At 43.7% G+C, this 26,076-nt stretch overlaps 2 protein-coding genes and 2 long non-coding RNA genes across 10 annotated transcripts; 1 reads left to right on the top strand and 3 right to left on the bottom strand.

The window, feature by feature from the left end:
• Positions 1–199: 199 nt before the first annotated feature.
• On the bottom strand, positions 200–3,592 carry LOC118398834 (uncharacterized). 2 transcript variants are annotated; one of them, XR_004828702.2, is made up of 5 exons: positions 3,465–3,592; positions 2,880–2,969; positions 2,494–2,547; positions 464–2,361; positions 200–330 (listed from the first exon to the last, which is right to left on the bottom strand). It is a non-coding gene; the product is annotated as an uncharacterized LOC118398834 (long non-coding RNA). The 2 variants fall into 2 exon arrangements; XR_004828701.2 differs by lacking the exon at positions 3,465–3,592 and having other exon boundaries at positions 2,880–3,232.
• Positions 3,593–5,543: 1,951 nt separating this feature from the next.
• LOC118398832 (zona pellucida sperm-binding protein 2-like) lies at positions 5,544–12,949 on the bottom strand. Its single transcript, XM_035794584.1, is given in 6 exon segments — positions 5,544–5,654; positions 5,717–5,810; positions 5,889–6,030; positions 6,379–6,411; positions 6,413–6,580; positions 12,800–12,949. Coding segments are annotated over 6 exon segments (501 nt in total). The 5' UTR covers positions 12,820–12,949; the 3' UTR covers positions 5,544–5,610.
• Positions 11,942–23,356, top strand: LOC118398831 (potassium voltage-gated channel subfamily S member 3-like). 6 transcript variants are annotated; one of them, XM_035794583.2, is made up of 2 exons: positions 11,942–12,013; positions 21,059–23,356. In XM_035794583.2, exon 2 carries the CDS (start codon positions 21,177–21,179, stop codon positions 22,692–22,694), a length of 1,518 nt encoding a protein of 505 aa, XP_035650476.1. In that variant the 5' UTR covers positions 11,942–12,013; positions 21,059–21,176; the 3' UTR covers positions 22,695–23,356. The 6 variants fall into 6 exon arrangements, with proteins under 6 accessions (XP_035650476.1, XP_035650474.1, XP_035650471.1 ...); XM_035794581.2 differs by lacking the exon at positions 11,942–12,013 and adding an exon at positions 12,026–12,110; XM_035794578.1 differs by lacking the exon at positions 11,942–12,013 and adding an exon at positions 12,119–12,307.
• On the bottom strand, positions 15,509–16,532 carry LOC118398833 (uncharacterized). The gene is made up of 3 exons (XR_004828700.2): positions 16,259–16,532; positions 15,860–16,016; positions 15,509–15,736 (listed from the first exon to the last, which is right to left on the bottom strand). It is a non-coding gene; the product is annotated as an uncharacterized LOC118398833 (long non-coding RNA).
• Positions 23,357–26,076: the final 2,720 nt, after the last annotated feature.

The raw sequence follows: 26,076 nt of genomic DNA, 5'->3' as shown, positions 1-26,076 counted from the left end.
ACCCTGATAGGACACAGTCATGACCTGTCACCTCAGACTGAATCAACCTGGCACATGTTGTTTTATTGGGGAAAGGTTAGCATTGCCAGAGTAAAGTGACCAGATTTCTGAAGAAAAAAAAAACAGGGACATTTCCAGTTTGGCGGTCAATATACCATTAAAATATCCAATATTATTATTGCTGAAAGAAAAAAAGGGGGACAATTCCGGTTTCATTTATTTAATCTAACAGCCACACTGTGGTAGACAGAGAAAACAACTATATTACAGAAACACTACAGACAAGACAGAACTGTCTGATCTGAACAGCCATTCAGTGGTCCTGGCAGTCTGGGTAGAATAAGAACAGAAGAGAACATGAGCAAAATTTAAACAACAGACAATAGTATATGTGAAATACTTATCATAATAAAGAAATAAGATGCTGATGAGATTGGTAACTACATAACATACTTATACCAACCTAATCTGTATATTTTTCAGAAGAATGTATTTTCTTCAGGATTGCTCTGTCTTTGGCCAGCTTCTCCTGGCAGGGGAGGATGAAGTTTGTCTTCACAATAAGCACAGCCTTGATGGTTGGAACAGTGAACCTATTTCTTGCTGCTGTCCATAGAGCATTCATTTGGGAGAACACTCTCTCGACCGGTGCATTACTTCCAGGTAAGCACATGACAACAGACGCTAATCTAGCCAGGTTAGTGTGTGGGATGTTGTTCTCTTTGAAGTGTGTAACCACCGTGCTCCATATCTGACTAAGCGTTGTCTCAGATGTTTCCCTTTTAGGAACCCTTGCAGGCCAGTAACCTCATCAAACAATGCATCCTCATCGATGGTCACATTGGGGCATTTTTCCTGCAGTGTGGCTGCTGCCTTCTGGATCTCTTCACGCAGTGGTTGCCTTTTAAAAAGGAGACCATATAAAAATTTTAGATTATCTGTGTGCTTTCCCAATGCTTGCAAGTAATTCACACCCGTAGTGAAGAATGATTGGGATGTTTCAAGAAAGCTCTCTTTAGACATGTCTCCATTATCCTCCAGCTCTCTCAGAAGTCCTCTGACCAAAACTGGAATGAAGTTGTCATCATGTCTTGCAGTCAATTTTGCCTCAACGTTTCCCAGAATTGCAGTTGACTCCACAGCACAGCGGTCCTGGCCTTTAAGCATCTTGATCATGTCACTGAATAAGGTCAGGTTTCCATGGACAAAGGCCAACCAATGGACCTTCGAACATTGTTCACAGGACAACAGGGAATGTGTCTTCATAAAGAAAAAAGGATTTCAAATGGCACATATATTTTCAGCACCCTTTCTAGAGCAGGGAGCATGGACAGCCAGCGAACATCGCAGTGTCCTAAAATGTTATGGTACTCCTGCCAACAAACTCACAAAAGCTCTTCAGTCTTTCTACTCTGACGGTGAAAATGTGAAAATATCTTTGTGAGCAGGTAATCAACATCAAGGGGAATCATATCCAAAGCTGTTCTGACCGTGTTATGAATGATGTGGGCAGGACAACCTAAGCCAATCACCTCCCGCTGCAGAGCCTTTTTAACTTTGGTATGGACATTAAAACTCCCCAGCCTATTCATTCCTCCAAAGTTGGTATTTGTGTTGTCGGCAGAGAATGCCACGACTTTGTTTTCCAGGTTACATTTTTGGATGACCGCCAGGACCTCGGATGCAATTTCCTCTGCTGTTTCTCCTTTCAATTCAACAAAAATCAAACTTTTGTTTCCACAGATGTGCTGCATTCATATATTTGACTCACTAGGGTGTCACATTTTGTCCTAGCACATGTAAACTTTGGCTCACAAAGCTTCCGTGTCAGTTGTGCTATGCAGTCCATAGATCGGTAACTATGATTGCATAGTGTGGTATGCAAAGACACCCTCCCGCACAGCTAAACCATATTCTTCTTGGGAAGGCTCTACCTTCTTGAAGAATGTGGTGACAGAGGACATACCAACACGGCCAATCAGAGAGGCTTTATGCTTTTTGGTCTGTTGATGTTCTACCACTGCCGTTCTTCCCCCGCTGCCAATTGAAAAAGAGGAATAACAAAAGGTTTCTGTGAACCATTCTATCGTCTTGACCTGAGCATATAAACGGAAATTCTCTCATGTTGCCATTAAAATGGCATTTTCCGTTTCTTGGAAAGAACCATTGTACCTCTGTCTGCTCTTCTTCACTCTCATTGTGTCACTCTTCTTACTCTTAACTATTTATTCTCTCCAATCTCTCTTTTCTTCACTCATCTTCCTTCTCTTTCTTCCTTTCCTTCTCTTCACCTTTCCACCTCACTCTTCTACTCTCCTCGCTTCACTTTTTTACTCCCTTAATTGTTCCTTCCTCTCCAATCTGTAATAATAAATAATACACTATTAGATAACATACCTTGGTTAACAGATTCCCATTGCTTGCATCATTTTTGTATTTCATCTCAAAAACATTGTTTGGAATAATAAATTGGCGGGCTCTGTAATCATATACCTTTCCTCCTCTCGTTCACTCTTCTTCCTATCCAGTCTTCCTCCTCTCCACTCTCTAACAGAAAACATGATGCTAATGTTATCCATGAAAATGTTAAATTCTATTTTCAAACTACTTATTATAATGCCAAACCATTAAAATTGTAATCTACAAATAAATATTCTCAATTAATTGTGCATTCATTTAATATAATTTCAAAACATTCACATGCGTTGGATGGGCTGCTTTTGAACCTAGCTAACGTTACCATGACAGTTGCTAGCGAGCTAGATCATTTACTAACTTAGTCTACATAGATTATCTGCTCTATAAGGTTAAATATGCTATCTATATAATAATTTGTGACATAACATTACGAGCTAGTATGACAAACGATTGTAACTTACATGGCTTGAAGACGTTTGTGGTGATGTTGTGGATTCACTTTGACACTTACTAGCTTCTGGCCGAGTTTTCCACAGCAGTTTTCTCTAAAACTAATGCGAGCAAGTAGTTAGTTGAAGAAGAGTGAATGAAGCTGCTATAGCAAGTAGCCCCCTCTGTTGGCCAAAACAAGCACAACGCGATTGAGACGTCAACCAGTAGGCTCTGCTGCTTGGTCTTTCTTGCCATGTAAAATATTATTTCACTTTGCGGTCTGTTTTTAACGCACAGTTAAAAACGGGGACAGGCCACCAAAAACGGGGACTGTCCCTGGAAAGCGGGGATGTCTGGACGGAACCCAAACCGGCTGTGCATGTGCGCCATCGTGCATACATTTATTTTGTCCCCCCACACCAAACGCAATCATGATACAGGTTAAAATATCAAAATAAATTCTGAACCAATTATATTAATTTGGGGACAGGTCGAACAGCATTAAACATTATTGGCAATTTAGCTAGCACTTGCTAGCTAATTTGTCCAATTTAGCTAGCTTGCTGTTGCTAGCTAATTTGTCCTGGAATATAAACATTGAGTTGTTATTTTACCTGAATATGGGTATAACCAATGAGGAGATGGGAGAGGCAGGACTTGCACCTTAGCCCTTGGCAACACAGACGCTTGTTGACCCACACGAGCAGTGTGTGTGCAATAATTGAATAATATAGATTTCTACATTTTTGTTGCAACCTCACGTCGGGTGTAGTCAGGGTATTATGTGGCTGACTGTTGTATTACAGGTTGCTTTCCTGTAACTTAGTTACTCTACTGTGCTTGTGAAATACTTATATGATAATATGCTGTGAGTGTGAATGAGATGAAAACATAAACACACTGAAAAACTAGTTTGCTTGAGCTATTCAAACAGGTATGGCAGTGCCACTCCCATGATATACCAAGAGCCCTTATGAAACACTTAAGACAGAACACTACTTACAGTAAAAGCAGACAGGTGTGAGGCATGAGTGTTACATAATTCATATTTACAGGTGATTTAACCTCTAAATGTCATGGCAGCCATATTGGATATAACAACATTTTGAATTTTAGGCAAATTATAAAGAATCTGCAATGACTTCATTGCAGGACTAGGGGCTAAATATACAACGTCCTTTAACCTCTACATGATGGGTGTTCCTATATCAGGTCGGTTGAGTTAATGTGCACTAATGTGATTAGCATGACAGTTGTAAGTAACAGCAAGCTTTCCAGGACATAGACACATCTTATATGGGCAGAAAGCTTAAATTGTTAATCTAACTGCACTGTCCAATTTACAGTAGACATTACAGTGAAAAATGACCATGCTATTGTTTGAGAGTGCACAACAATAAAAAACTTATCACGGCAACTGGTTCAATACATTCACCTCTTAAGGTAATAATGTACTTACATTCAGTAACCTTGCTCTGATTTGTCATCCTGAGGGTCCCAGGGATAAAATGTAGCATAGTTTTGTTTTATACATTTTTATATTCAAATGTAGGAACTGGGTTCTACAGTTTGAACCCTTGCTGTCTCTGGCTCCACACCCACCATCTAGATGTGAAAGTTAATGTATAAGCTAATGATCCATCGTTTATGACACTCGGTCGTTTTCCTTTTGAGACTAATTACAATAGTCACAATAGCATGGGATGAGGGCATCTGCCAGGAACACTGATCATGTGTTACACTAGCGATAAGCTGTAGTGTGTGCGTCTGGAATGGGAAAAGTAGCCACGCGTTTACATTTCCAGGTCCTACCCTCTGACGAGTAGCATTCACCTTGAAAGACTCAACAGGAGTTTGCACAACTGTCGGGAGGGAAAAAGCAACACGGTTAGTGGATAGTGTCACAGCATGTGCAGAGGATCACCTTATCCCGCAGTATCAACCTTACTGTGAACACCAGTCTTGCTGCAGCACTGACTGGTGTAATGACTGACCAGACTCATCACATGCTGCCTCAGGCTAGATACCAGTACTCCACGCCATCTCACCCTGGGACTCAGCAGCACTGACTGGTGTAATGACTGACCCGACTCATCATATGCTGCCTCAGGCTAGATACTAGAACTCCACGCCGTCTCACCCTGGGACTCAGCAGCACTAACAGCCTAAACAGCAGTAAACTCAATGCACAGACCGTCGAATTAGGTCAAGTTCATTCAGGAAGTAAACCAAAGTGCCAATCCTACAAGCCTCAGAAGAGAACAATTGGAATCGGTTTACTTCCAGAATTGAAAGACCATCACCGCTGTAGTCAGGGCTCGCATCCATCCACAGCCTTGGAGCTCAGCGTCGCCACCCCGCTGGCATCACTTTGGGGGGGTACAACATGCTGGAACACAGTCACTTCTTCCTACTACACTGGAATTCTCTGCTTTTATACCAAATATTTATTTTAAAAGTAACTTTTCCCTCAGATGGAAAATTGGTTTGCAGCTTAAAATTACAAAAAGGGTTGATTTATGCATGTCAGATGACTAAAGTATATGCCTTGGTGTTGAATGCAAATAACCAGATGAGCATTAATGCTACCTTAATCTTTAAGTTACCATTTCTGACCCACTCACACTGCCATGCCTGATGAAAATCCAAATTAGAGCAATTGATAGATTGAGGTGCAAGTGAATCAAACCAAATAATGTAGAACACTTTATTTGAACTTTCCTCACATTAGGACATTTACACACGAAGAACCTGTCCAGATTAAACATATGGGATGCTCCTCAGATCTCTTTGAGGTCGTTGCCCTGTTGAGAGAAAAACCTGTTAGTTCAGTTGTGTTTGACAGAGTCTGAAAATCATTCCATACCTTTCTCATTGTTGTCCTGGTTCACACACTGTCCACCACGGAGGCCAGAGGGACTACTGATGTCACAGATGAGCTCAACACAATGGACAAAGAGCTACGAACCAAATAGACAAAGGGAAGATTACCACTCAAACAAAATATACCTAAACAGAAACTATTTTGTCAACTTTACCTGGCCACTAAGATAATTCACATCCTTGGCGAAGGAGAACATCTTGACCTCAAAGCGTTTGATGCGAGAGGGGAAGTGGACCCTGGAGTCAGCCACCACTGGGTGGAAGACCACACGGTACAGAGCCTCCGGTTTCTCACAGCTGCCAGTGGAGACAGGAACCAAGTTAAGCAGACAAATAAAAAAAGCTGTAACCAAAACCACCTTGTGTATGAGGTCTTATGGTGGTTTGGTCTGAATTCTTTAGAAATAGCCTGTTAAGGCTGGCCCTACCGGAGGGGATATACTACAAAGCAGGTTCAAGGAGTTAACATACCTACATATTCTGATAACTTTTTAGAAAGATCTACTGAATAAACCCTGTTCATTTAGATTGAAATAATGCACTCAAAAAAAGTGATCATCAGGGTTGGAACGCTAAAGTCAGCATTAAATCCAAAGTAACCCACTACCCAAAACACTTATCTGGGTCAAAAATAGAACAAGTTACCCATGAATGAGATTCCATCTGGATTGGGAGTCAGTCCTTGTTGAGCGTGGCCCAGCAGTGGTCAAGCAATAGCACCAGATTGGGGTCAGTGGACCTGGTAAGCTCCACCTCAAAGTACAGAGGCTGTCTTAGGTATGTCACCACTGGGTAGTCCTCCTCCTGGTGGAACGAGTTATACGAAGCATCTGGAACACAGAGAAAACTAGGGGGGGGGGGTGTTTAGAGTCCATGAAACAGGTACTTGTACTTACCCAATAAGAAATGCTCATTTTCATATCCTGTTGTGCCCCAATAAACATGACCAATCTATACCAAATGCTACATCAACAAGAGGCTTCTGCTGAATTCACCAACCACCTCCTCCAGAACTACTCCTCTGCAGATCAGAGCTGGTTGGATAAGTGGAAGCATTACAGGTTGGAAATATTTCCACCCAGGTGATCAGAAGGCAAGATTAAGCCTTGACCATACTGCTTAGATTTCTGCACTTTATCAAGACTATAAATGCAGTGAAGGAGACCTGCTAAATTTATGCCAATGATGGAATATTCAATCCTCAGATCAGGACTGACTAGAATGTAGAGGCCAGGTGTCAAATTGAAATTAGTGCACTCTTACCATGAGTGAGTCTCATTCTGAATATAAGCTGACCGTTCCCAGTCTCATTGGTGAGGAAGGAAAGCGTGTCGGTGACATTGACCACGTAGCAGCAGGACAGTCAAGTATTCTACCATCCCTCATTAGGTTAAGGGAAACATGCCTACACTGGTAGTATTGCCACAGGAAGATGTTTGGGGTGGGGGTACTGCAGCACCCATAATTCCAGAGTTTATGACTGGCAGAAGATGGGAGGTTAGATTATTGAGCAACTGGCGATGAAAGCATACAAATATTAATTATAGATGTTATGATTTGTGTAACCACTAACTGATATTCTTCAGAGTCTTAAGTTTCTGCGTTAGTCTTCCCCTCAACCAGTTAGAGTTTTGAAGCTGCAAGCCAGGGTGAAGTATTTGATGGTAATGTTGTAGGGATTCAGTCACATACAGTCTGCTCCTGATAGATGAAGAGTGAACAGACTGGGAAACCGTTCAAGCATTCATTAGTCAATTTAATTTAGAATTTTAGCTTAACGTGTTCAGGGAGCGCGTCATACCTCAAACACTATATTTGGTGAAGAGAAGGGCACTGTGATAGTGATGTTTGAGTCACCCTCTTAAATACTGTTGAGCAAGCTCCTTGGTCAGCAGCCGCTTGCCAACCACAACCACGAAGGGCTCCTGGTTGCCATAGTTCAAAGTGATAACTGATCAGGATAACTTTTTCCAGTGACTGATGGTGGAACTAAAAGTACAAAAACAGGGAGGCACTACTTGAACTTGTCCATGATAAAACATTGATTTCTATAGTGCGCCCTAACAAACACGACCCTGGCAAGTTGGGAACAGGTTCCAAATACACAGCTGAACACTTTTTGCAGAGACTGCATGGGAAAAAAGAAAACATGGTTTCAAGTCAAATATGGCATTCACGGCAATCATTGTTAACAAGAGGAAACAGTCAATATAAGTGGTGCATAGTCCAGAGAACCCAGTTCCATACCAACGTCCTGCTGTACGGCGTACACAACGTCCTGCTGTACGGCGTACACAACGTCCTGCGGTACGGCGTACACAACGTCCTGCGGTACGGCGTACACAACGTCCTGCGGTACGGCGTACACAACGTCCTGCTGTACGGCGTACACAACGTCCTGCTGTACGGCGTACACAACGTCCTGCTGTACGGCGTACACAACGTCCTGCTGTACGGCGTACACAACGTCCTGCTGTACGGCGTACACAACGTCCTGCGGTACGGCGTACACAACGTCCTGCGGTACGGCGTACACAACGTCCTGCTGTACGGCGTACACAACGTCCTGCTGTACGGCGTACACAACGTCCTGCGGTACGGCGTACACAACGTCCTGCGGTACGGCGTACACAACGTCCTGCTGTACGGCGTACACAACGTCCTGCTGTACGGCGTACACAACGTCCTGCTGTACGGCGTACACAACGTCCTGCTGTACGGCGTACACAACGTCCTGCTGTACGGCGTACACAACGTCCTGCGGTACGGCGTACACAACGTCCTGCTGTACGGCGTACACAACGTCCTGCTGTACGGCGTACACAACGTCCTGCTGTACGGCGTACACAACGTCCTGCGGTACGGCGTACACAACGTCCTGCTGTACGGCGTACACAACGTCCTGCTGTACGGCGTACACAACGTCCTGCTGTACGGCGTACACAACGTCCTGCTGTACGGCGTACACAACGTCCTGCTGTACGGCGTACACAACGGCAGGGTGAGAGAAAGGGGCGTACTCCGGCAAGATGACCAGGCCTTAGATCAGCTGAAGAGTGAAGGATATGACTCCTTGTTCCGGTCTTTTCTGTAGATACAGTTGAAGTCGGAAGTTTACATACATAAGTTAATGACTCCAACCTAAGTGTTTTTCAACCCCTGCACACATTTCTTAACAAACTATAGTTTTGGCAAGTCAGTTATGACATCTACTTTGTGCATGACACAAGTCATTTTTCCAACAAATGTTTACAGACAGATATTCACTGCATCAGAAGTTTACACTAAGTTAAGTGCCTTTGAACAGCTTGGAAAATTCCAGAACATTATGTTATGGCTTTAGAAGTTTCTGATTGACTTAAATGATGTCAATTAGCCTATTGGAGGTGTACCTGTGGATGTATTTCAAGGCCTACCTTCAAACTCAGTGCCTCTTTGCTTGACATCATGGGATAAAAGCAAAAGATATCAGCCAAGACCTCAGAAAATAAATTATAGACCTCCACAAGTCTGGTTCATCCTTGGGAGCAAGGATGCCTGAAGATAACACATTCATCTGTACAAACAATAGTACGCAAGTATTAACACCATGGACCACGCAGCCGTCATACCGCTCAGGAAGGAGATGCGTTCTGTCTCCTAGAGATGAACGTACTTTGGTGCGAAAAGTGCAAATCAATCCCAGAACAGCAGCAAAGGACCTTATGAAGATGCTGGAGGAAACAGGTACAAAAGTATCTATATCCACAGTAAAACAAGTCCTATATCAACATAACCTGAAAGGCCACTCAGCACAGAAGAAGCCACTGCTCCAAAACCACCATAAGAAAAGCCAGACTACGGTTTGCAACTGCACATGGGGACAAAGATGGTACTTTTTTGGAGAAATGTCCTCTGGTCTGATAAAACAAAAATAGAACTGTTTGGCCATAATGACCATCGTTATGTTTGGAGGAAAAAGGGGGATGTTTGCAAGCTGAAAAACACTGGCCAGAGGTGTGGTGATAGGCAGGAGGCCTTTATATCTGGTGTCCTTGTTTGCATTCTCCTCAATCCACAGCAACTCAAGCATGGACTCAATGGTGTAAGTGACGAAGTAGTGGTCATCCTGAATATGGCTCGGTTAGATAGTCAAGTGATCATTTAGTAATATTGCTTGATAAGATATTTTACACAAGACAGGTTTAAGAGTTTTCCCCTGAAATAAGGCAAAGGGAGAAGTGTTACTGCAAAGCACTGACAAGTGCGTCACTGACTGAAAAGTAGTATTTTCAGGCAGCCATTTCCTCAGCGTCCAGTCTCTTGGCATCAATCCCCATGTATACCGCCAACATGGTGAAGGCATCAGAGGAGATCAGTGGGTCTAGGTGCCTGGGTATGTACCAGGTGATCATTTCTGGAGTGAAGGCCACTTCCCCTGCATTGAAACAAGATGCCAAGGACATCTTCAGTAGACCAGGGAACCTTGTAGCAAATAAAAAAATGTGCCCTTTGACAAATTCAGGTAGTTCTTTGTTTCAAAACTCCCAACTGAACACTACCTATGTAGACCAAGCAACAAATGAATGTCGTGCCAATAGTTCACTCAACCTGGTGTTGTAAAATCAGCAGTGTCATCTATTCGAGTCACCAGCCACTTCTGCTCAAAGGTTGAGATCAGCCTCATTGGAACCCCAGCAACCTGTTCAGTGGGCAACCACACCAGGGCTGTGCTCAGTAGGGCACTGTGTAGTAAAAACTAACACTTTGACAAGTTCAGGTAGGGCCACTTGGTTTCCAAACGTTTGCTCTAATGAACACAACCCAGTCATAGAAAACATAGGGGGATTAACAGTTAGCTCATGGAGGAAGTGGAGAAAGTCCGCTTACATCCTGTAGGTAAGTCTCCTCTGCATTATCAGGGCTCCTCAACACTAGCTGTGTGGGAGTGTTGCCTATTGCATAGCCCTTTCTTTGGAGCTCACCCACCTTCATGACCTTCTTGCTAGGACTGAAGACCACTGCTGTCATGCATCCTGAAGCAAGATCCTGTTTTAGGAAATGGAAACTTGAATTAACCAAGTTCTTACTAAAGGCAAACTGGTCGGTGCCAATTTTTTGCAGTGGAATTAAAGAAACATGGCTACCTCAGCACCTCTGAGGTTGCCGCTCCTTGCCTTAAGCTCAAGGACGGTTTGGAATAATGGAATACTCCTGACCTACCCCTAGGAGAGAAAGGCCATAACTCCCCATAGAGTATATGGCAATATATTCTCATTCCCATACAATAGGAAATTACCGTAATTGCTGGACTATTAAACGCACCTGAATATAATCCGCACCCACTGAATTTTTTTTTTTTTTTTTTGTATTTTGTACATAAATAAGCCGCAGGTGCCTACCGGTACATTGAAACAAACTAACTTTACACAGCCTTTAAACGAAACACGGCTTGTAACAAAAATTAAAACAGTAGCCTACCAAGAAAGTCATTGGTCACTATCTTCCTCCTCCTGTGCACTGAAACCAGTGCAGTCATCTCCTTCGGTGTCGGAGTTGAATAGCCTCAGAATTGCTTCATCCGATGTTGGATCGTTTTCATTGTCGCTCTCCTCACTTTCATCCGGAGGCAAATACCCCGCTGAGCTCATGCTGCCCCCTTCAACACGCAGCAGTCCAGCCTTTCGAAACCCGTTGATGATAGTGGATTTTTTGACAATGCTCCACGCTGTCAGGACCCACTGGCAGACTTGACCATAAGATGCTCTTCGCCTGCGGCCCATTTTAGTGAAAGATTTCTCCCCACTTGTCATCCAAGCCTCCCACTGAACAAGGAGCGCCACCTTAAATGCATGATTTACACTGATGTCGAGTGGCTGCAAATACTTTGGGCCATCTGCTTTTCTTCCCTCTGAAAGCTTTTGTTGTCTTTTTGCACTGAGTCAGTTCCTCACGCTGCTGTTTCCAACGTCTTATCGATCATCGGTTAAGGCCAAGCTCCCATGCAGGAGCTCCATTTCCTTTTCCAACAGCCAGATCGATCGCCTTCAACTTGAAAGCTGCATCATATGCATTTCTCCGTGTCTTTGCCATGATGAGGGTGACAAAATTACTACCGTAATCAGAATGATGGGAAGTTTGAGCGCGCTCGATTTACGTCACATTATGTGACGGTGCTCAGTTCTGGCGGCATGAATCTTGTGAAAGCGGGAAAAAAATCCATAAATTAGCCTCGTCATTGTATAAACCGCGAGGTTCAAAGCGTGGGAATAAAGTAGCGGTTTATAGTCCGAAAATTACGGTAATTTCTTAATAGTTTTGTCAATTTGAGTCTGCTCTCCTAAAAACGCAATGAAGAGCCAATGTTCCTCTGACTATATCCTGTAAGCATTGAGGTGGTGAGTGAAATCAAAAACAGTTGAGAAAAAGCCAAGACCTCTGCTTTGTTGCAGAATAAACTAAAGTGGAGAATTGTAGAGTTAGACAGATCATTCCTACAGGCATTTAGGACAAGCGCGACAGTTCTCCATAGGGGCTAGCCCAGGCAGCCGTCAACTACCTTAAGCGCCTATTGACGATAACATCTTCTAGCCAGGTGAGTTTTGTTTAGCGACTAGTATTAACATTGCTCTAAAAAAAGGTTAACACTAGTCGCTGCAGTACGGTTTCAGAAACATAAGGAATATCTCATATCAAAAAACATGGTTTGATTACTACATACCATTGTAGGGTTAAGGCTCACACCGCCTTGTTACAGAAAACAGACAAGACAGTAATCTGTGCTAATTAGTCATCTGCGTCTAACATCTGTGTACACAACATTGACGCCACAAACATGTTACTGAAAAATACTGCCCGCTGCAACTGTTAAGTGTACAGCAAGTGTGTATTTTGCATGGGCAATTATTGATGCGATATGAAAGTAGTGGGATGTATGTCTCTAGAACCATACTGCAATAATAACCGAGTCACATGTAGATGGAGTATTTAGCTTCCAACGCATATTTGTCTTTAAAACAGAACATGTAAGGCCTTTGGCGTAACATTGGCCCCCAGTAGTCCGTTGGGGCATGCTCTGCTCACTTACCTCCAAGTAGGTGCGGTCATACAGTCTCTCACACATAATCTCTCCGGAGGCCCTAGGGTGGAGCTACAGGTTTTGCCTACTCTGTACACGGAGCAGTGTTGTCAACTCCTCAGTAAGGAAAGCAGCTATTGGCTGTCCTAAAAGTCGCTAGAAGTCGCTAAATGACCACCTAATTTGCATAATTGTCCATGTGCATGTAATTGTGATGGACGCTGTAGGACAGAGGAATAACGTCATGGGAGAAACAAAAAAAGTCAGTAAAAAACACCCTAAATATGTTTAGAACTACAAAGAACTTTCTTCTGTCGATTTGTGTTTTTTTTGTCACAATTCCAACCCTCCTCCTTTATCTATGCTTGGGACCAGCAAAAGTGACCCAAAAGAGACACTGGTGGAGTTACTTTTTTTTCTTCTTTTTTTTCTTCTTAATTTGGTTTGGTTTTAAACCTTATGGTCCACTTAGGAGCCTACAACAAGTCACAATAAAACATTAACATTTTTAACCATAACATAAAAAATAAAAAAATGGTATACAATCCAAATGGACCAAAAAGAGACCATAGAAAAAAACTATCAATGGCAATGTGAGAAAATTATGGTAACTAAGTCCCTAATTCAGGTGAATTAGGGCCCCTCCACACACACAGGCTGTGCTGGCTCACAGAAAGAGTGGGTCATCGTCATTTTGGTCAAGGCTCTCTCTCTATGGCAGGTTCAGCAAATGAGGGAGCTGACTTAAATGAGTAAGCAGCTGATGTGCCAAAAAGCTGCAAAACATTATCAGGTAGCTGGTGCTCATAGCAAGTCTCACCAGACAGCTTCAGTCCATATCGAATGTACAGGATGGAGTTATGGGTCTGCAAGGACATCCGATTTCTAAGTTTGCTTTTTACCACCCTCATCTGGCTGAATACTCTCTCAACTTCAGCATTTGAGTGTAGTAAGGACAACACAGACACAGCAGCCATGGCAAGTTCTTGAAACGGGTTGATATCAGCTGCATCCCTGAACGTCCAAATCTCACTCCAGAAGCTCAGTGTGTTTTTTGTCTCATTCCATTTACTAAGATGGATGGCACATCATTGCTGGACAATCTTGTCTATCTCTGCAGGGGAGTAGCCAAGGAGCATGGCTATTTCTTCTATTTCTCCAGGGCTCTTATTGTGCTTTAGAGTTTCCTCCGCATTGAAAACTGACATATACTGCAATGCTTCGATGTTATCCGGCAGTCTCACCCTCAACTCATTAGTGAGGGAGATGGTGAAGGCTACACACCGCTTTCGGACATTGTTTTCATCCTCAGGCGCAAGGTGGAGCTCAGCTGCCTTTGACTCAAAAAGGTAACCAAGGTACGGTTTGGGACTGATGTATCCATCTTTTGGTCCTTTGAGTACATCAACATTTGCCAGTGGATTCAGCACCCTGCTGCTCACAGACTTGATCAGGCTAACCAAGCTGTCAAGTAGCTTAAGAGGATCTACTTGCTCTCCCTCAAAAGCCTTGATGGCCAAATGTACCTCACCTAGCACTACCTTCAAAAGAGTCAGATACAATATGTTTTGAGGATCACTGTACATGGAGTATAAAACCTCAGCCATGTAGCAGTGTTCACTGGACTTGGTGACTGCGAAATGCAGCCTAAGCTCCTCCCACTGGTCCAAAATGCATGAAACCGCGGGTTCAATGGAGAGCCAATGTGTGGCACACACCTTGGATATCTGTACAGGTTTCTCCCCACAGTTGGTTTCATATATGGCCTTGTAGGTCCCCCTGCGCTTTGGAGACACTGAAAACCAGTTAAGTCTCTCGTACCAAGTACTCCACACTACAGGGGATGGTGTCATTGGAAGCATGACTTACAGCAAGCTGCAGAGTGGCACACACAGCGAATAAGAATCAGATATGAGGCCATACTCATCCTTCAGCTCTTTATGGACCCAATTGTTAATCCCTGTCATAAGAGGCATTGTCATTGTCCTATCCCCAGGAGACATCACTTTGAGAAAAGCCACAACAGCACGGGCTATGGATTTGGCATCTCCTCCCTCCAACTCAGCAAGCCCCAGAAATGTTGATACAATTGTCTGCTTGGTGTCACAAAAGTACCTTATCACAACCCCCAGGTACTTAAACGCTTACATTCGTGGACTCATCGAGGCTGAAACACTGGTCACCCACATCTGCGTCCAACTTTTTCAGAAAGTATGGTGCTAGAACCCCATTATTCATGTTGGTGCACTTTGTCCTGTGCATTTTGAAGTGGGTAGCAGCAGTGGAGTCTGAGAAAGCAGCTCTACATGCTTTTCCAATGTGATCACATGCCAGCACGGAACAGTGTTCAGTGATAGCTAATGCCATGGTGGCCTCAGCCTTTCTTGCAGTCAATTTTTTTTTAACCATAAATGGCAGCTTGTTTTGGCTGGAACCATTAAGGTTTTGCCTTTTGAGTATGTTTGAGTTGTCATGTGTTTTTTTTTTTACATCACTAAGTTAAGTGTAGAAATCAACCTTACAATACAGGCAGTGTGCCTGTGTATCATCTTCAATAAACAGCGTCAACCAGCCTTTGAATTAAGGGTTTGATTCTCACTCCTTTCTCTATTTTTGAGCGTACAGTTTAGACAGACATGAGCTAGCCAGCTAGATGTTTAGCTCATGTCACAGAGAGGCACACAGTGAACAAGGTGAGTAAGTGACTGAGGCTGTGAGTCAAATGCAGCTATTTATTTTAGACAAAGAACATTTTACATCCTGCCCTGAATGTAAGCCAGGGCGAGATCAGCCAGCGGCGGCTTCCTGCATGCATGATTCATTTGCATTCTGGACACGGAGGGGTGAACATCTCCTGCTCTGACTGCAGCTGGGAGGGACTGCTGCGCGAGGACTGGGCCGCCTGTGAGTGCTTTGGGACGTGGGTGGGGCCCATGGCCGCACCCGCTGCTCATTGAGAAGAGTAAGAACCTTAAGTGCTTTCACGTCAGTCTCCAATAACACTGCTAGATTTGTCACTAGTCAATTTTTTTTTTTTAAATGTGTCGCTAGAGGGGTCTGAATACTCACTAAATATAGCAACAAAGTCGCTAAGTTGGCAACACTGACAGAGTACTCGCTCAGAGGAGAACAGAAGCAAACATGACATTGTCCATTGGGTCCATTTTCACGCTCATTCCACACAGAGTAGCCAGGCTGGGCATCAGGTTTATGATTTTCAGGTCATCTGGAAGGGTTGGCGAGGGTGTAAGCATAAGTTTGCAAATACATGTACAATTACAATGCATTAATTATGAAAGAGATTCAAAGAGTCAAACTGACCAACAATAACATCAACTTCAAACCTCCTGTAAAGGGGATCCACAATCAAACAAATAATGTTCCCCAGGCATTCAGGGTGGAGGTCATCTTGAAATGGGATAACAAATGTTGTCAAACATTTAGTGCCTGAATATACGGTAATCTTACTTGTAGAAGGTGTCTGTGCTTGTATGCTCCCAGCTACCATCAATAGGCAAAACCACCCGTAAGGCATTTGAAAAAGGATTAAAACGAAAATGAAGACAAAAATCCAATGTTTAGGTTGCATAGGGCTCTTACTAAGGGCCCCCTACCGCTTACTTAGGGCCCGCTACTAACCCAGATCCAAGAAAATTACCCATTGTAGAACAGCCGTTTCGTTTGTATCAGAACCATGCTATAGCTGTGACCTATATTTCACCAAAGGTATATCCTATAGTTCCTGTACCTCACACTTATACTTACATAGCAGCACAACAGGTGACACTCATAATTAATTATCTGCCCATCAATGGTGGGCCAGACAATCACTATGCGGGCGGGTTTAAAGGTGAAAACGGAAAATTCAACGATGCAGGTCAAATATTTACAGATTTGTTTTACTGAAATAAAAAACGAGGCATTGAAAATACATTTGCCACACTTAATCATAAGGCTAAAATCTCCACCAAATCCGATGCACCTCCCCTCTCAGAGATTGATGGAAACCATTGCTTGGCTTAGGACCACAAAATCCTCGCGCGGTTTCTATTGGTGCGTTCTTGTCGGAGTAGCGGACTGCGTGATTCAGCCTGCTACACTCCCCGTCCGATCATTATTGCGGGCGCGCTCCGAGCACCAACAACGATTCGGTTTAGGGATAATTCCTTCTGAAGCATGGGAATACTATTTATTTGGAGATGAGAATAATCGGATAATCAGTACTCGGAAAGTTATTTTAATGGAAAGAAAGGGCACAGGAACAGGTATGCTTTATGTATTATTATCATGTTGAACTTATCGGGGAGCCCATGTCGATTTGTTTGAACATGCTTGCCTAATATAGAATATAATATAATTGATTGCCTACATTGTTGTCTAATTGGTATTTGAGACTGTATATAGGCAAATGTAAAATAGAAAAACAAGTATATCCTAAATAAAACAATTGTAGCCTATCAGGTTTAATTTTACATCAAAGTTACAGTCGCCATTCAAGACTAACCAAAATAGTCCTTTAGCGGCCCCGTGTCGGATGAAGGGGTCCATAATAACACTTGTCGAAATAGTTTGTTGTCCGCAAAAAAACAAGATATATTTTTCAAATAATTGCTCGATGTTAAGTCCCATTTCATCCTGTTGTCAAATCCTATTTCTCTGTTGCTGAGGGCCTGTAATTCGATTCTCTTGGTGATAATCTAGTACTTTAGCCTGCTTGAGTTGAGGAAGTGATAGGCATCGAACGGTGATTCAGTACTATCAACACACCACACACGCACTCTTCTTATATTCTTCCCATTGATGCTAGCCATTGCATGTTGATATAAACATTGGTGGGCTCAGGGCAGAAACTTCTCATGGTGTAATATATTATTGGTTTTAAAAGCAGTCAAATGTGTCCTAGGAATGCTATTCAAGCAACCTGGTCTCAGAGCATTTCGTATTATTCAGTACATCAATCCGAACCAAACCATTTAGTATGATATGTTATGTCACGTATGGAATGTATTCATTTGTGGCTGTCCATAACTCATTTCGTATATGTTTTTAAATTACAATTCATATTATATGTTATGAATTAGCAAAATGTATAATAGGTTACCAATTTTCAAAAACGTATAATATGTTACGAATTCTAGCTTTGGTGGCTAACGTTAGCTAGGCAGGGGTACGGGTTAAATTTAGGAGTTAGGTTAAAGGGATTAGGGTTAGGGGATGGATTAGCTAAAATAGTTAAGGTTAGGGTTAGGGAAAGGGGTTAGCTAACATGTTAAATAGTTCAAATGTAGTATGTAGTTTATAAGTTTCGAATGACCTAATTAGCAGCTAAAGTTGTCCGTGATGAGATTGAAACTTGCAACCTTTGGGTTACTAGATGTTCCTGTTATACGTCTACGTCTAACCATACCAAACGTAACATATCATACTATTTCAGTGTCCTGAATTTACATGTACTATGTCTAGTCTATGACACCAGGCTGATTCAAGAGGACAGATACGTTTATACAGCAATTGACTCATTCTATATGAATTCAGTCACTTTCTGACTGTACCTTTTTTGATTTGAACAAATCCTTCCAAACATGTTTGCCCATGGGAGAAGTGGTCATAAATTAACTTTTTGGACTTGAACACCAAAACAAGATGAGGTGCTCGAAGTTCTTGCATACCCCACACTACCATGAGACATCCACGTTTTCATTACTGGAAATTATAAACGGTTTAGTTTGATATCTTTTGAAAGCTTACCAACGGGGTTGTCAAACTATTTTATAATTGACTGAAAATGTTTTGTAATAAACATTTATGCAAAAAAAAGTGTAAACTCAGATTTTTCACATTTTCACATACGCTATATATACAAAAGCATTTGGACACCCCTTAAAAATAGTGTAATTGACTATTTCAGTCACACCCGTTGACTGCTGACAGGTGTATAAAATCGAGCACACAGCCATGCAATCTCCATTTGCAAACATTAACGGCAGAATGGCCTTACTGAAGAGCTAGCTCAGTGACTTTCAAAGTGGCACTATCATAGGATGCCACCTGTCCAACAAATCAGTTCGTCAGATTTCTGCCCTGCTAGAGCTGCCACGGTCAACTGTAAGTGTTATTATTGTGAAGTGGAAACGTCTAGGAGCAACAACGGTTCAGCCGCGAAGTGGTAGGCCACACAAGCTCACAGCACGGGACCGCCAAGTGCTGAAGCACGTAACACGTAAAAATGGTCTCGGTTGCAACACTCACTACCGAGTTCTAAACACAAGAACAGCTCGTCTGGAGCTTAATGAAACTGGTTTCCATGGCTGGGCAGCCACACACAAGCCTAAGATCACCATTCACGATGCCAAGCGTCGGCTGGAGTGGTGTAAAGCTCACCTCCATTGGACTCTGGAGCAGTGGAAACCCCTTCTCTGAATCACGCTTCACCATCTGGCAGTCCAACGGACAAATCTGGGTTTTGGCAGATAGCAGGAGAATGCTACCTACCCCAATACATATTGACAACTGTAAAGTTTGGTGGAGGAGGAATAATGGTCTGGGGCTGTTTTTCATGGTTTGGGCTAGGCCAGTGAATGGAAATATTTAATTTTGATTTGATTGTATGTTTTAATATTCAATCTACCTGCTGTGAAACCGCTCAACATTTACATTACATTCAGTCATCTTGCAGACACTCTCATCCAGAGCAACCCACAGGAGCAACCAGGGTCAAGTGCCCCACCCAGGGGCACATCAAACAGATCTCCCACCAAGTCAAATCGGGGAGCCGGACCAGCAACCTATTGGCCACCGGCCCAAGCTCCCAACAGCTAGGCCACCAATCATCCAAGATCCCCCAACAGTTCCCGAGAGCTTCCCCTCAACCCTCCGAGACCCTCTAGTGCCAACTGTAACGTTTGGTGGGAGAGGAATAATGGTATGGGGCTGTTTTTCGTTGTTCGGGCCATGCCCCTTCCTATCTCTTCAGCATACAATGTCATTCTAGACGATTCTGTGCTTCCAACTTTGTGGCAACAGTTTGGGGAAGGCCCTTTCCTGTTTCAGCATGATAATGCCCCCGTGCAGAAAGCAATGTCCACACATAAATGGTTTGTCAAGATCGTTGTGGAAGATATTGACTAGCCTACACAAAGCCCAGACCTCAACTCCATGGAACACCTTTGGGATTAATTTGAACGTCAACTCCGAACCAGGCCTAATCGCCCAAGATCAGTGTCCAATCTCACTAATGCTCTTGTGGCTGAATAGAAGCAAGTCCCCACAGCAATGTTCCAACATCTAGTGGAAAGCCTTCCCAGTAGAGTAGAGGCTGTTATAGCAGCAAAGGGGGATCCAACTCCATATTAATGCCCATGATTTTGGAGCGAGATGTTCGACGAGCAGGTGTCAACATACACTACATGACCAAAAGTATCTTAGACCCTATTGTACATCATCTGAGGTGTTTGTGTTGGCTGAGACAGCATATTCTTGAATACACGGTGGGTGTCATTTCAATCAGAGAAACAGAATTCATAGAATGGAGTTATCCCTTCAGACCAATGCAATTTAGATGGTACACCATTGAAATTTAATTGAAATTTGAACTTCCAATTACTACCAGAAAGATATCCACCCGCTGTCAAATGTCAACTTGAATGGAAATGTTTCAAAATTGACAGTTTCATTGAAGACTATGGATATTCCCACTCAAGTCAACATAATCTGATGTGTGGACCTACAACCATCTTTGTGGTACCGTTTTAAAGTAGAAATGTACATTTTATTGACACTGTAGTACATTTCTCAGCCAAAACATGACACCTATTCAAGAACACGCTGTGTCTCAACCAATGGTGGGTACAAACACCTCTGAAGCTTTTTGATAATTGATGTTAAAGACATTATTATAAAAAAATACTTTTTTTTTTTCTTCAAGAAATGATCTAATTGTTTGACAACCCTGTTTGTAGGCTTTCAAATGATATCAAACTCATCCGTTTATCCTTTTCAGTGATGAAGACATGGATGTCTAATGGTAGGGTGCAGTGTGAAAAATGTGTGAAATATGAGCACCTTTATCTGCTAAAGGTTATGGCATTCAGGCCCTAAAAGTCACTTTCTGACCACTTCTACCATGGGAAAACATGTATGGAAAGTTTTGTTCAAATCAAAAGGGTTGCAGTCAGAAAGTCATTGATCACATGGAACAACTCTATTCCTTAAACTTAAAATGGGTGGTAGAATGACTATTGATAATTGGAATGTTTCTCCTCCTCATAGATGGACCCTTGAGCCTTAACCTCACCACTAGCCCCCGGAGGCTGATCATCCCAAACTACATTTCCCACCAGCACTTCCCCCTCCTTGCCCATGTGGCCTATGGCTCATCATCACCAACATGGGATATGGGCAAGTCCTCCACCGATGCGGAAATGAGGAAGACCAGGTATACCTCAACGTGGGAGGTGTCCGGCACGAGGTGGCAGAGGAGACGCTGCTCCGCTTCCCCCACACACGCCTGGGCCGCCTGCTGCACTGCCGGAGTGAGGACGCCATCCTGGAGCTATGCGACGACTACAGTGCCACCGAGCGCGAGTACTACTTTGACCGCAATCCCCACATCTTCATCAGCGTGATCAACTTCTACCGCACAGGCCGCATCCACATCATGGAGGAGGTATGCGTCTTCTCCTTCAGCCAGGAGATTGAGTACTGGGGCATCCAGGAGCTCCACTTAGGGGATTGCTGCAGCAACTGGTTCCAGGAGCGCAAGGAGTACATTGAGGACCGCGACTGGGACATCCAAAGTGACGACGTGCAGCCGCCTAGCTTGGACTCGTCCTTCGAAGAGCTCTCAGCCATGGACAAGGACCTTGAGAAGTTCAAGGGGGCGTGGTGCGCCGAGGTGCGGAGCTACGTGTGGATTAGGCTAGAGGACCCCGGTCATTCGCTCTCATCCAAGATCATCGCTGTGGCCTCGCTGAGCGTTGTGCTCACCTCCATCGTGGCCATGTGCGTCCATAGCATGCCCGAGTTTCAGATCTTGGACGAGAACGAGAGACACATTGAGGACCCCGTACTGGCCATCCTGGAGGTGGTCTGCATCGTCTGCTTCTCGGCCGAGTTCATCATCCGATTGATCGTAGCCCCCTCCCCAAGGAAGTTCCTCAGCAACACCCTGAACATCATCGACGTGGCCTCCATCCTGCCCTTCTATATCACGCTGGCCTTTGAGACGGTGGATGATGAGAACAGCGAGGAGAACGAGAACCTGGAGAACGTAGGCAAGGTGGTGCAGGTCCTCCGGCTGATGCGCGTCTTCAGGATCCTAAAATTGGCCCGCCATTCGGTGGGTCTGCGTGCGCTTGGCGCTACTGTCCGCCATAGCTACCACGAGGTGGGCCTGCTGCTCCTCTTTTTATCTGTGGGCATCTCCATCTTCTCCGTGCTCATCTACTCAGCAGAGAAAGAGGAGGAGGACACTGAGCTGGGCACCATACCCATGGGCTGGTGGTGGGCCACCATCACCATGACCACCGTGGGCTATGGTGACACCTGCCCGGTTACGTTGCTGGGGAAGCTAGTGGCCACCCTGTGCATCCTCTGTGGCTTGCTGGTGGTTGCCTTGCCTATCACCATAATCTTTAACAAGTTTTCCAAGTACTACCAGAGGAACAAAGCCATTGAGGAGGGCCTGTGTCTGAGTCAAAAGGCGTCCGAGAGACATGACCTGGAGCTCCCTTACCATAACATCAGAGACCTCTACGCCCAGAGTCTGGGCGTGTACCCCTTCATGGGTGGCCTCGCCTTCAAGAACAGTGAGAGTAGCGGTGGGGATGATACGGATGCCTCCAGCCTACAGGACATAGAGGAGGTGTGTGACACAGACACTCTGGACAATGGGGCAGGTAAATGAAGCTTGAGGCTTTAGAAAGCTCAATACACCTCAAAGGAGCCCTTTATGGTTCTCAGGGTCAAGCTCTCCATCGTTAACTCTTAATATGTCTTCCTTTCATGGCTGACTCTAGACTTTCACAACACTGTGGCCATGGGATTTTTTTCTATTCTGATAAATATATCCCTGAACTGAGAGGGCACAGATGACTGACTTGGATCCCCCTTATAAAGGTTTGAATGTAATTCATCTATTAGGCCAGATATTGCAACGTTGCATGCGTATGTTAAGGAATTTGCATTATATCGTACAGATTTATCCGCTCAAAAGTTCAGTAAAGGTTTACATATGCAAAGAAAAACTAAATTGATTTGAGAAAAAAAGGGAAGAGTGATCAGATTCCGGGTTCGATTGATGTTTCAATCTCTGCATGAATAAAAACACATAAGACAAGTCATCAATCATGGGTAGTGGATCATTACTTTGAGACCACAGTTACTGTAGATAAAGAGACAGAAATGACCTCTCTCCAAAACCTCTCGTGCTATAAGCACTGATGTACAGGTCATTTGATTAGAAAGTCATTGAGACATTGTCTTAGAAATATATGATGGCATGCTAGCTCCCTGGGTTAGGCCGTATGGACGTACTAATTAAATAAAATCAGACCTGCGAAAGCTGAATTATGTCTCTTTATTTTGACATTGATCGGAGCCTTTGCTTCATGCGTTTTAAGTCATTGATGGACTAGGAATGTACACGAATTAGTTGCGAAATACGTATTCCCTTTAAATTAGTGGTTACACTTAGCGGTACAGTAAATCAAACAATTTCGAACAAATCAACTTTGGGATTACATCAGTATAAAAGTCACAACAGTCGTAAAAAAAAACAATACCCGTTCAACTCCTAGTCAGTGTTCTTGACTCCTTATACGTTTCTCTGGCTTCTTCTCACTGATTTCCTGTCATGTGTCATCTTCTCTGGAAGGATGAGCTGAGATGTGGGAAATGAGCCCAAACCACTGTAGGTTTTGGCACATTTACGCACATTTACGTAGTAACCATTGTGGTGTTCTCCCGGCCATAAGAACAATGATATGGTGCAATGAGCAAGATAACTGGATTCCAGAAACAAAGGATTCTGTCAAGATGTTAAGAAGCTCCTCTCCCTCAGTAGACATAGCTTTGCTGAAAATAATAATTAGGCAACATGTATTTATGTAATTAGCATGTTTTAGCTAAAGTCAATTTAAGACTTTTTAAAGTATGTGAACACCTGCTTGTCGAACATCTCATTCCAAAATCATGGGCATTAATATGGAGTTTGTCCCCACTTTGCTGCTATAACAGCCTTCACTCTTCTGGGAAGTCTTTCCACTAGATGTTGGAACATTTCTGCGGGGACTTGCCTCCATTTAGCCACAAGAGCATTAGTGAGGTCGGGTACTGATGTTGGGCGATTAGGCCTGACTCGCAGTCGGTGTTAATTAATCCCAAAGGTGTTCGATTGTTATTATAATTTTTTATTTAACCTTTATTTAACCAGGTAGGCCAGTTGAGAACACGTTCTCATTTACAACTGCGACCTGGCCAAGATAAAGCAAAGCAGTGCGACAAAAACAACGACACAGAGTTACACATGGGATAAACAAACATATAGTCAATAACACAATAGAACACTGTATACAGTGTGTGCAAATGAAGTAAGGAGGTAAGGCAATAAATAGGCCAATAGTGGCGAAGTAATTACAATTTAGAAATTTACACTGGAGTGATATGTGCAGATGAGGATGTGCAAGTAGAAATACTGGTGAGCAGAGAAACAAACAAATATGGGGATGGTAGTTGGTTGGATGGACTATTTACAGGTGGGCTGTGTACAGCTGCAGCGATCGGTAAGTTGCTCTGGCAGCTTCCGCTTAAAGTTAGTGAGGGAGAGTCTCCAACTTCAGTTATTTTTGCAAATCGTTCAAGTCATTGGCAGCAGGGAACTGGAAGGAAAGGCGGCCAAAGCAGGTGTTGGCTTTGGGAATGTGAAATATAGAGCGTGTGGAGCGAGTGCTATAGATCACCTGGAGCCAGTGGGTTTGGCAACGAATATGTAGCGAGGACCAGCCAACGAGAGCATACAGGTCACAAAACAAATGGCACTGTGACAGACTGCATCCAATTTGCTGAGTAGAGTGTTAGAAGCTAATTTGTAAATGACATCGCTGAAGTCAAGGATCGGTAGGATAGTCAGTTTTACAAGGGTAAGTTTGGCAGCATGAGTGAAGGAGGCTTTGTTGCGAAATAGGAAACCAATTCTAGATTTAACTTTGGATTGGAGATGCTTAATGTGAGTCTGGAAGGAGAGTTTACAGTCTCGCCAGACACCTAGGTATTTATAGTTGTCCACATATTCTAAGTCAGAACCGTCCAGAGTAGTGATGCGAGTCGGGCCGTCGGGTGCGGGCAGCGATTGGTTCAAGAGCATGCATTTGGTTTTACTAGCATTTAAGAGCAGTTGGAGGCCACGGAAGGAGTGTTGTATGGCATTGAAGCTCGTTTGGAGGTTTGTTAACACTGTGTCCAAAGAAGGGCCAGATGTATACAGAATGGTGTCATCTGCATAGAGGTGGATCAAAGAGTCACTCTCAGCAAGAGCGACATCATTGGTATATACAGAGAAAAGAGTCAGCCCAATAATTGAGCCCTGTGGCCCTCCAATTTGACGCACTGAACTCTATCTGAGAAGTAGTGCGTGAACCAGGCGAGGCAGTCATTAGAGAAACCAAGGATGTTGAGTCTGCCGATAAGAATACAGTGGTTGACAGAGTTGTGAAGGCCTTGTCCAGGTCGATGAAGACTGCTGCACAGTATTGTCTTTTATCAATGGCGTTTATGATATCTTTTAGGACCTTGAGCGTGGCTGAGGTGCACCCATGACCAGCTCGGAAACCAGATTGCATAGCAGAGAAGGTACAGTGGGATTCAAAAAGGTCAGTGATCTGTTTGTTTGCTTGGCTTTTGAAGACTTTAGAAAGGCAGGATACATATAGGTCTGTAACAGTTTGGGTCTAGAGTGTCTCCCCCTTTGTCCCGCTTTCCAATCTTTAGGAAACTCAGACGATACGAAAGAGAGGTTGAACAGACTAGTGATAGGGGTTGCAACAATGGCGGCGGATAATTTTAGGAAGAGAGGGTCCACATTGTCTAGCCCAGCTGATTTGTAGGGATCCAGATTTTGAAGGGGGGCTTGGGCCAGTTGCTGTGGGGGGTCGGGTTCGATGTGGTTGAGGTCAGTGCTCTGTCCAAGCCAGTCAAGTTCTTCCATGCCAATCTCGATAAACCATTTCTGTATGGACCTCGCTTTGTGCATTGTCATGCTGAAACAGGAAAGGGCCTTCCACAAACTGTTG

Source organism: Oncorhynchus keta, chromosome 19 (assembly GCF_023373465.1).
Source record: "Oncorhynchus keta strain PuntledgeMale-10-30-2019 chromosome 19, Oket_V2, whole genome shotgun sequence".
Taxonomy (NCBI): Eukaryota; Metazoa; Chordata; class Actinopteri; order Salmoniformes; family Salmonidae; genus Oncorhynchus; species Oncorhynchus keta.
Note: the sequence above shows the minus strand (reverse complement) of the source record. Positions and strands in the feature narration are given on the sequence as shown.

What these genes read in the sequence shown, in the direction of transcription:
- LOC118398831 (XM_035794583.2), top strand. Translation starts at nt 21,177, where the DNA reads ATGGGATATGGGCAAGTCCTCCACCGATGCGGAAATGAGGAAGACCAG.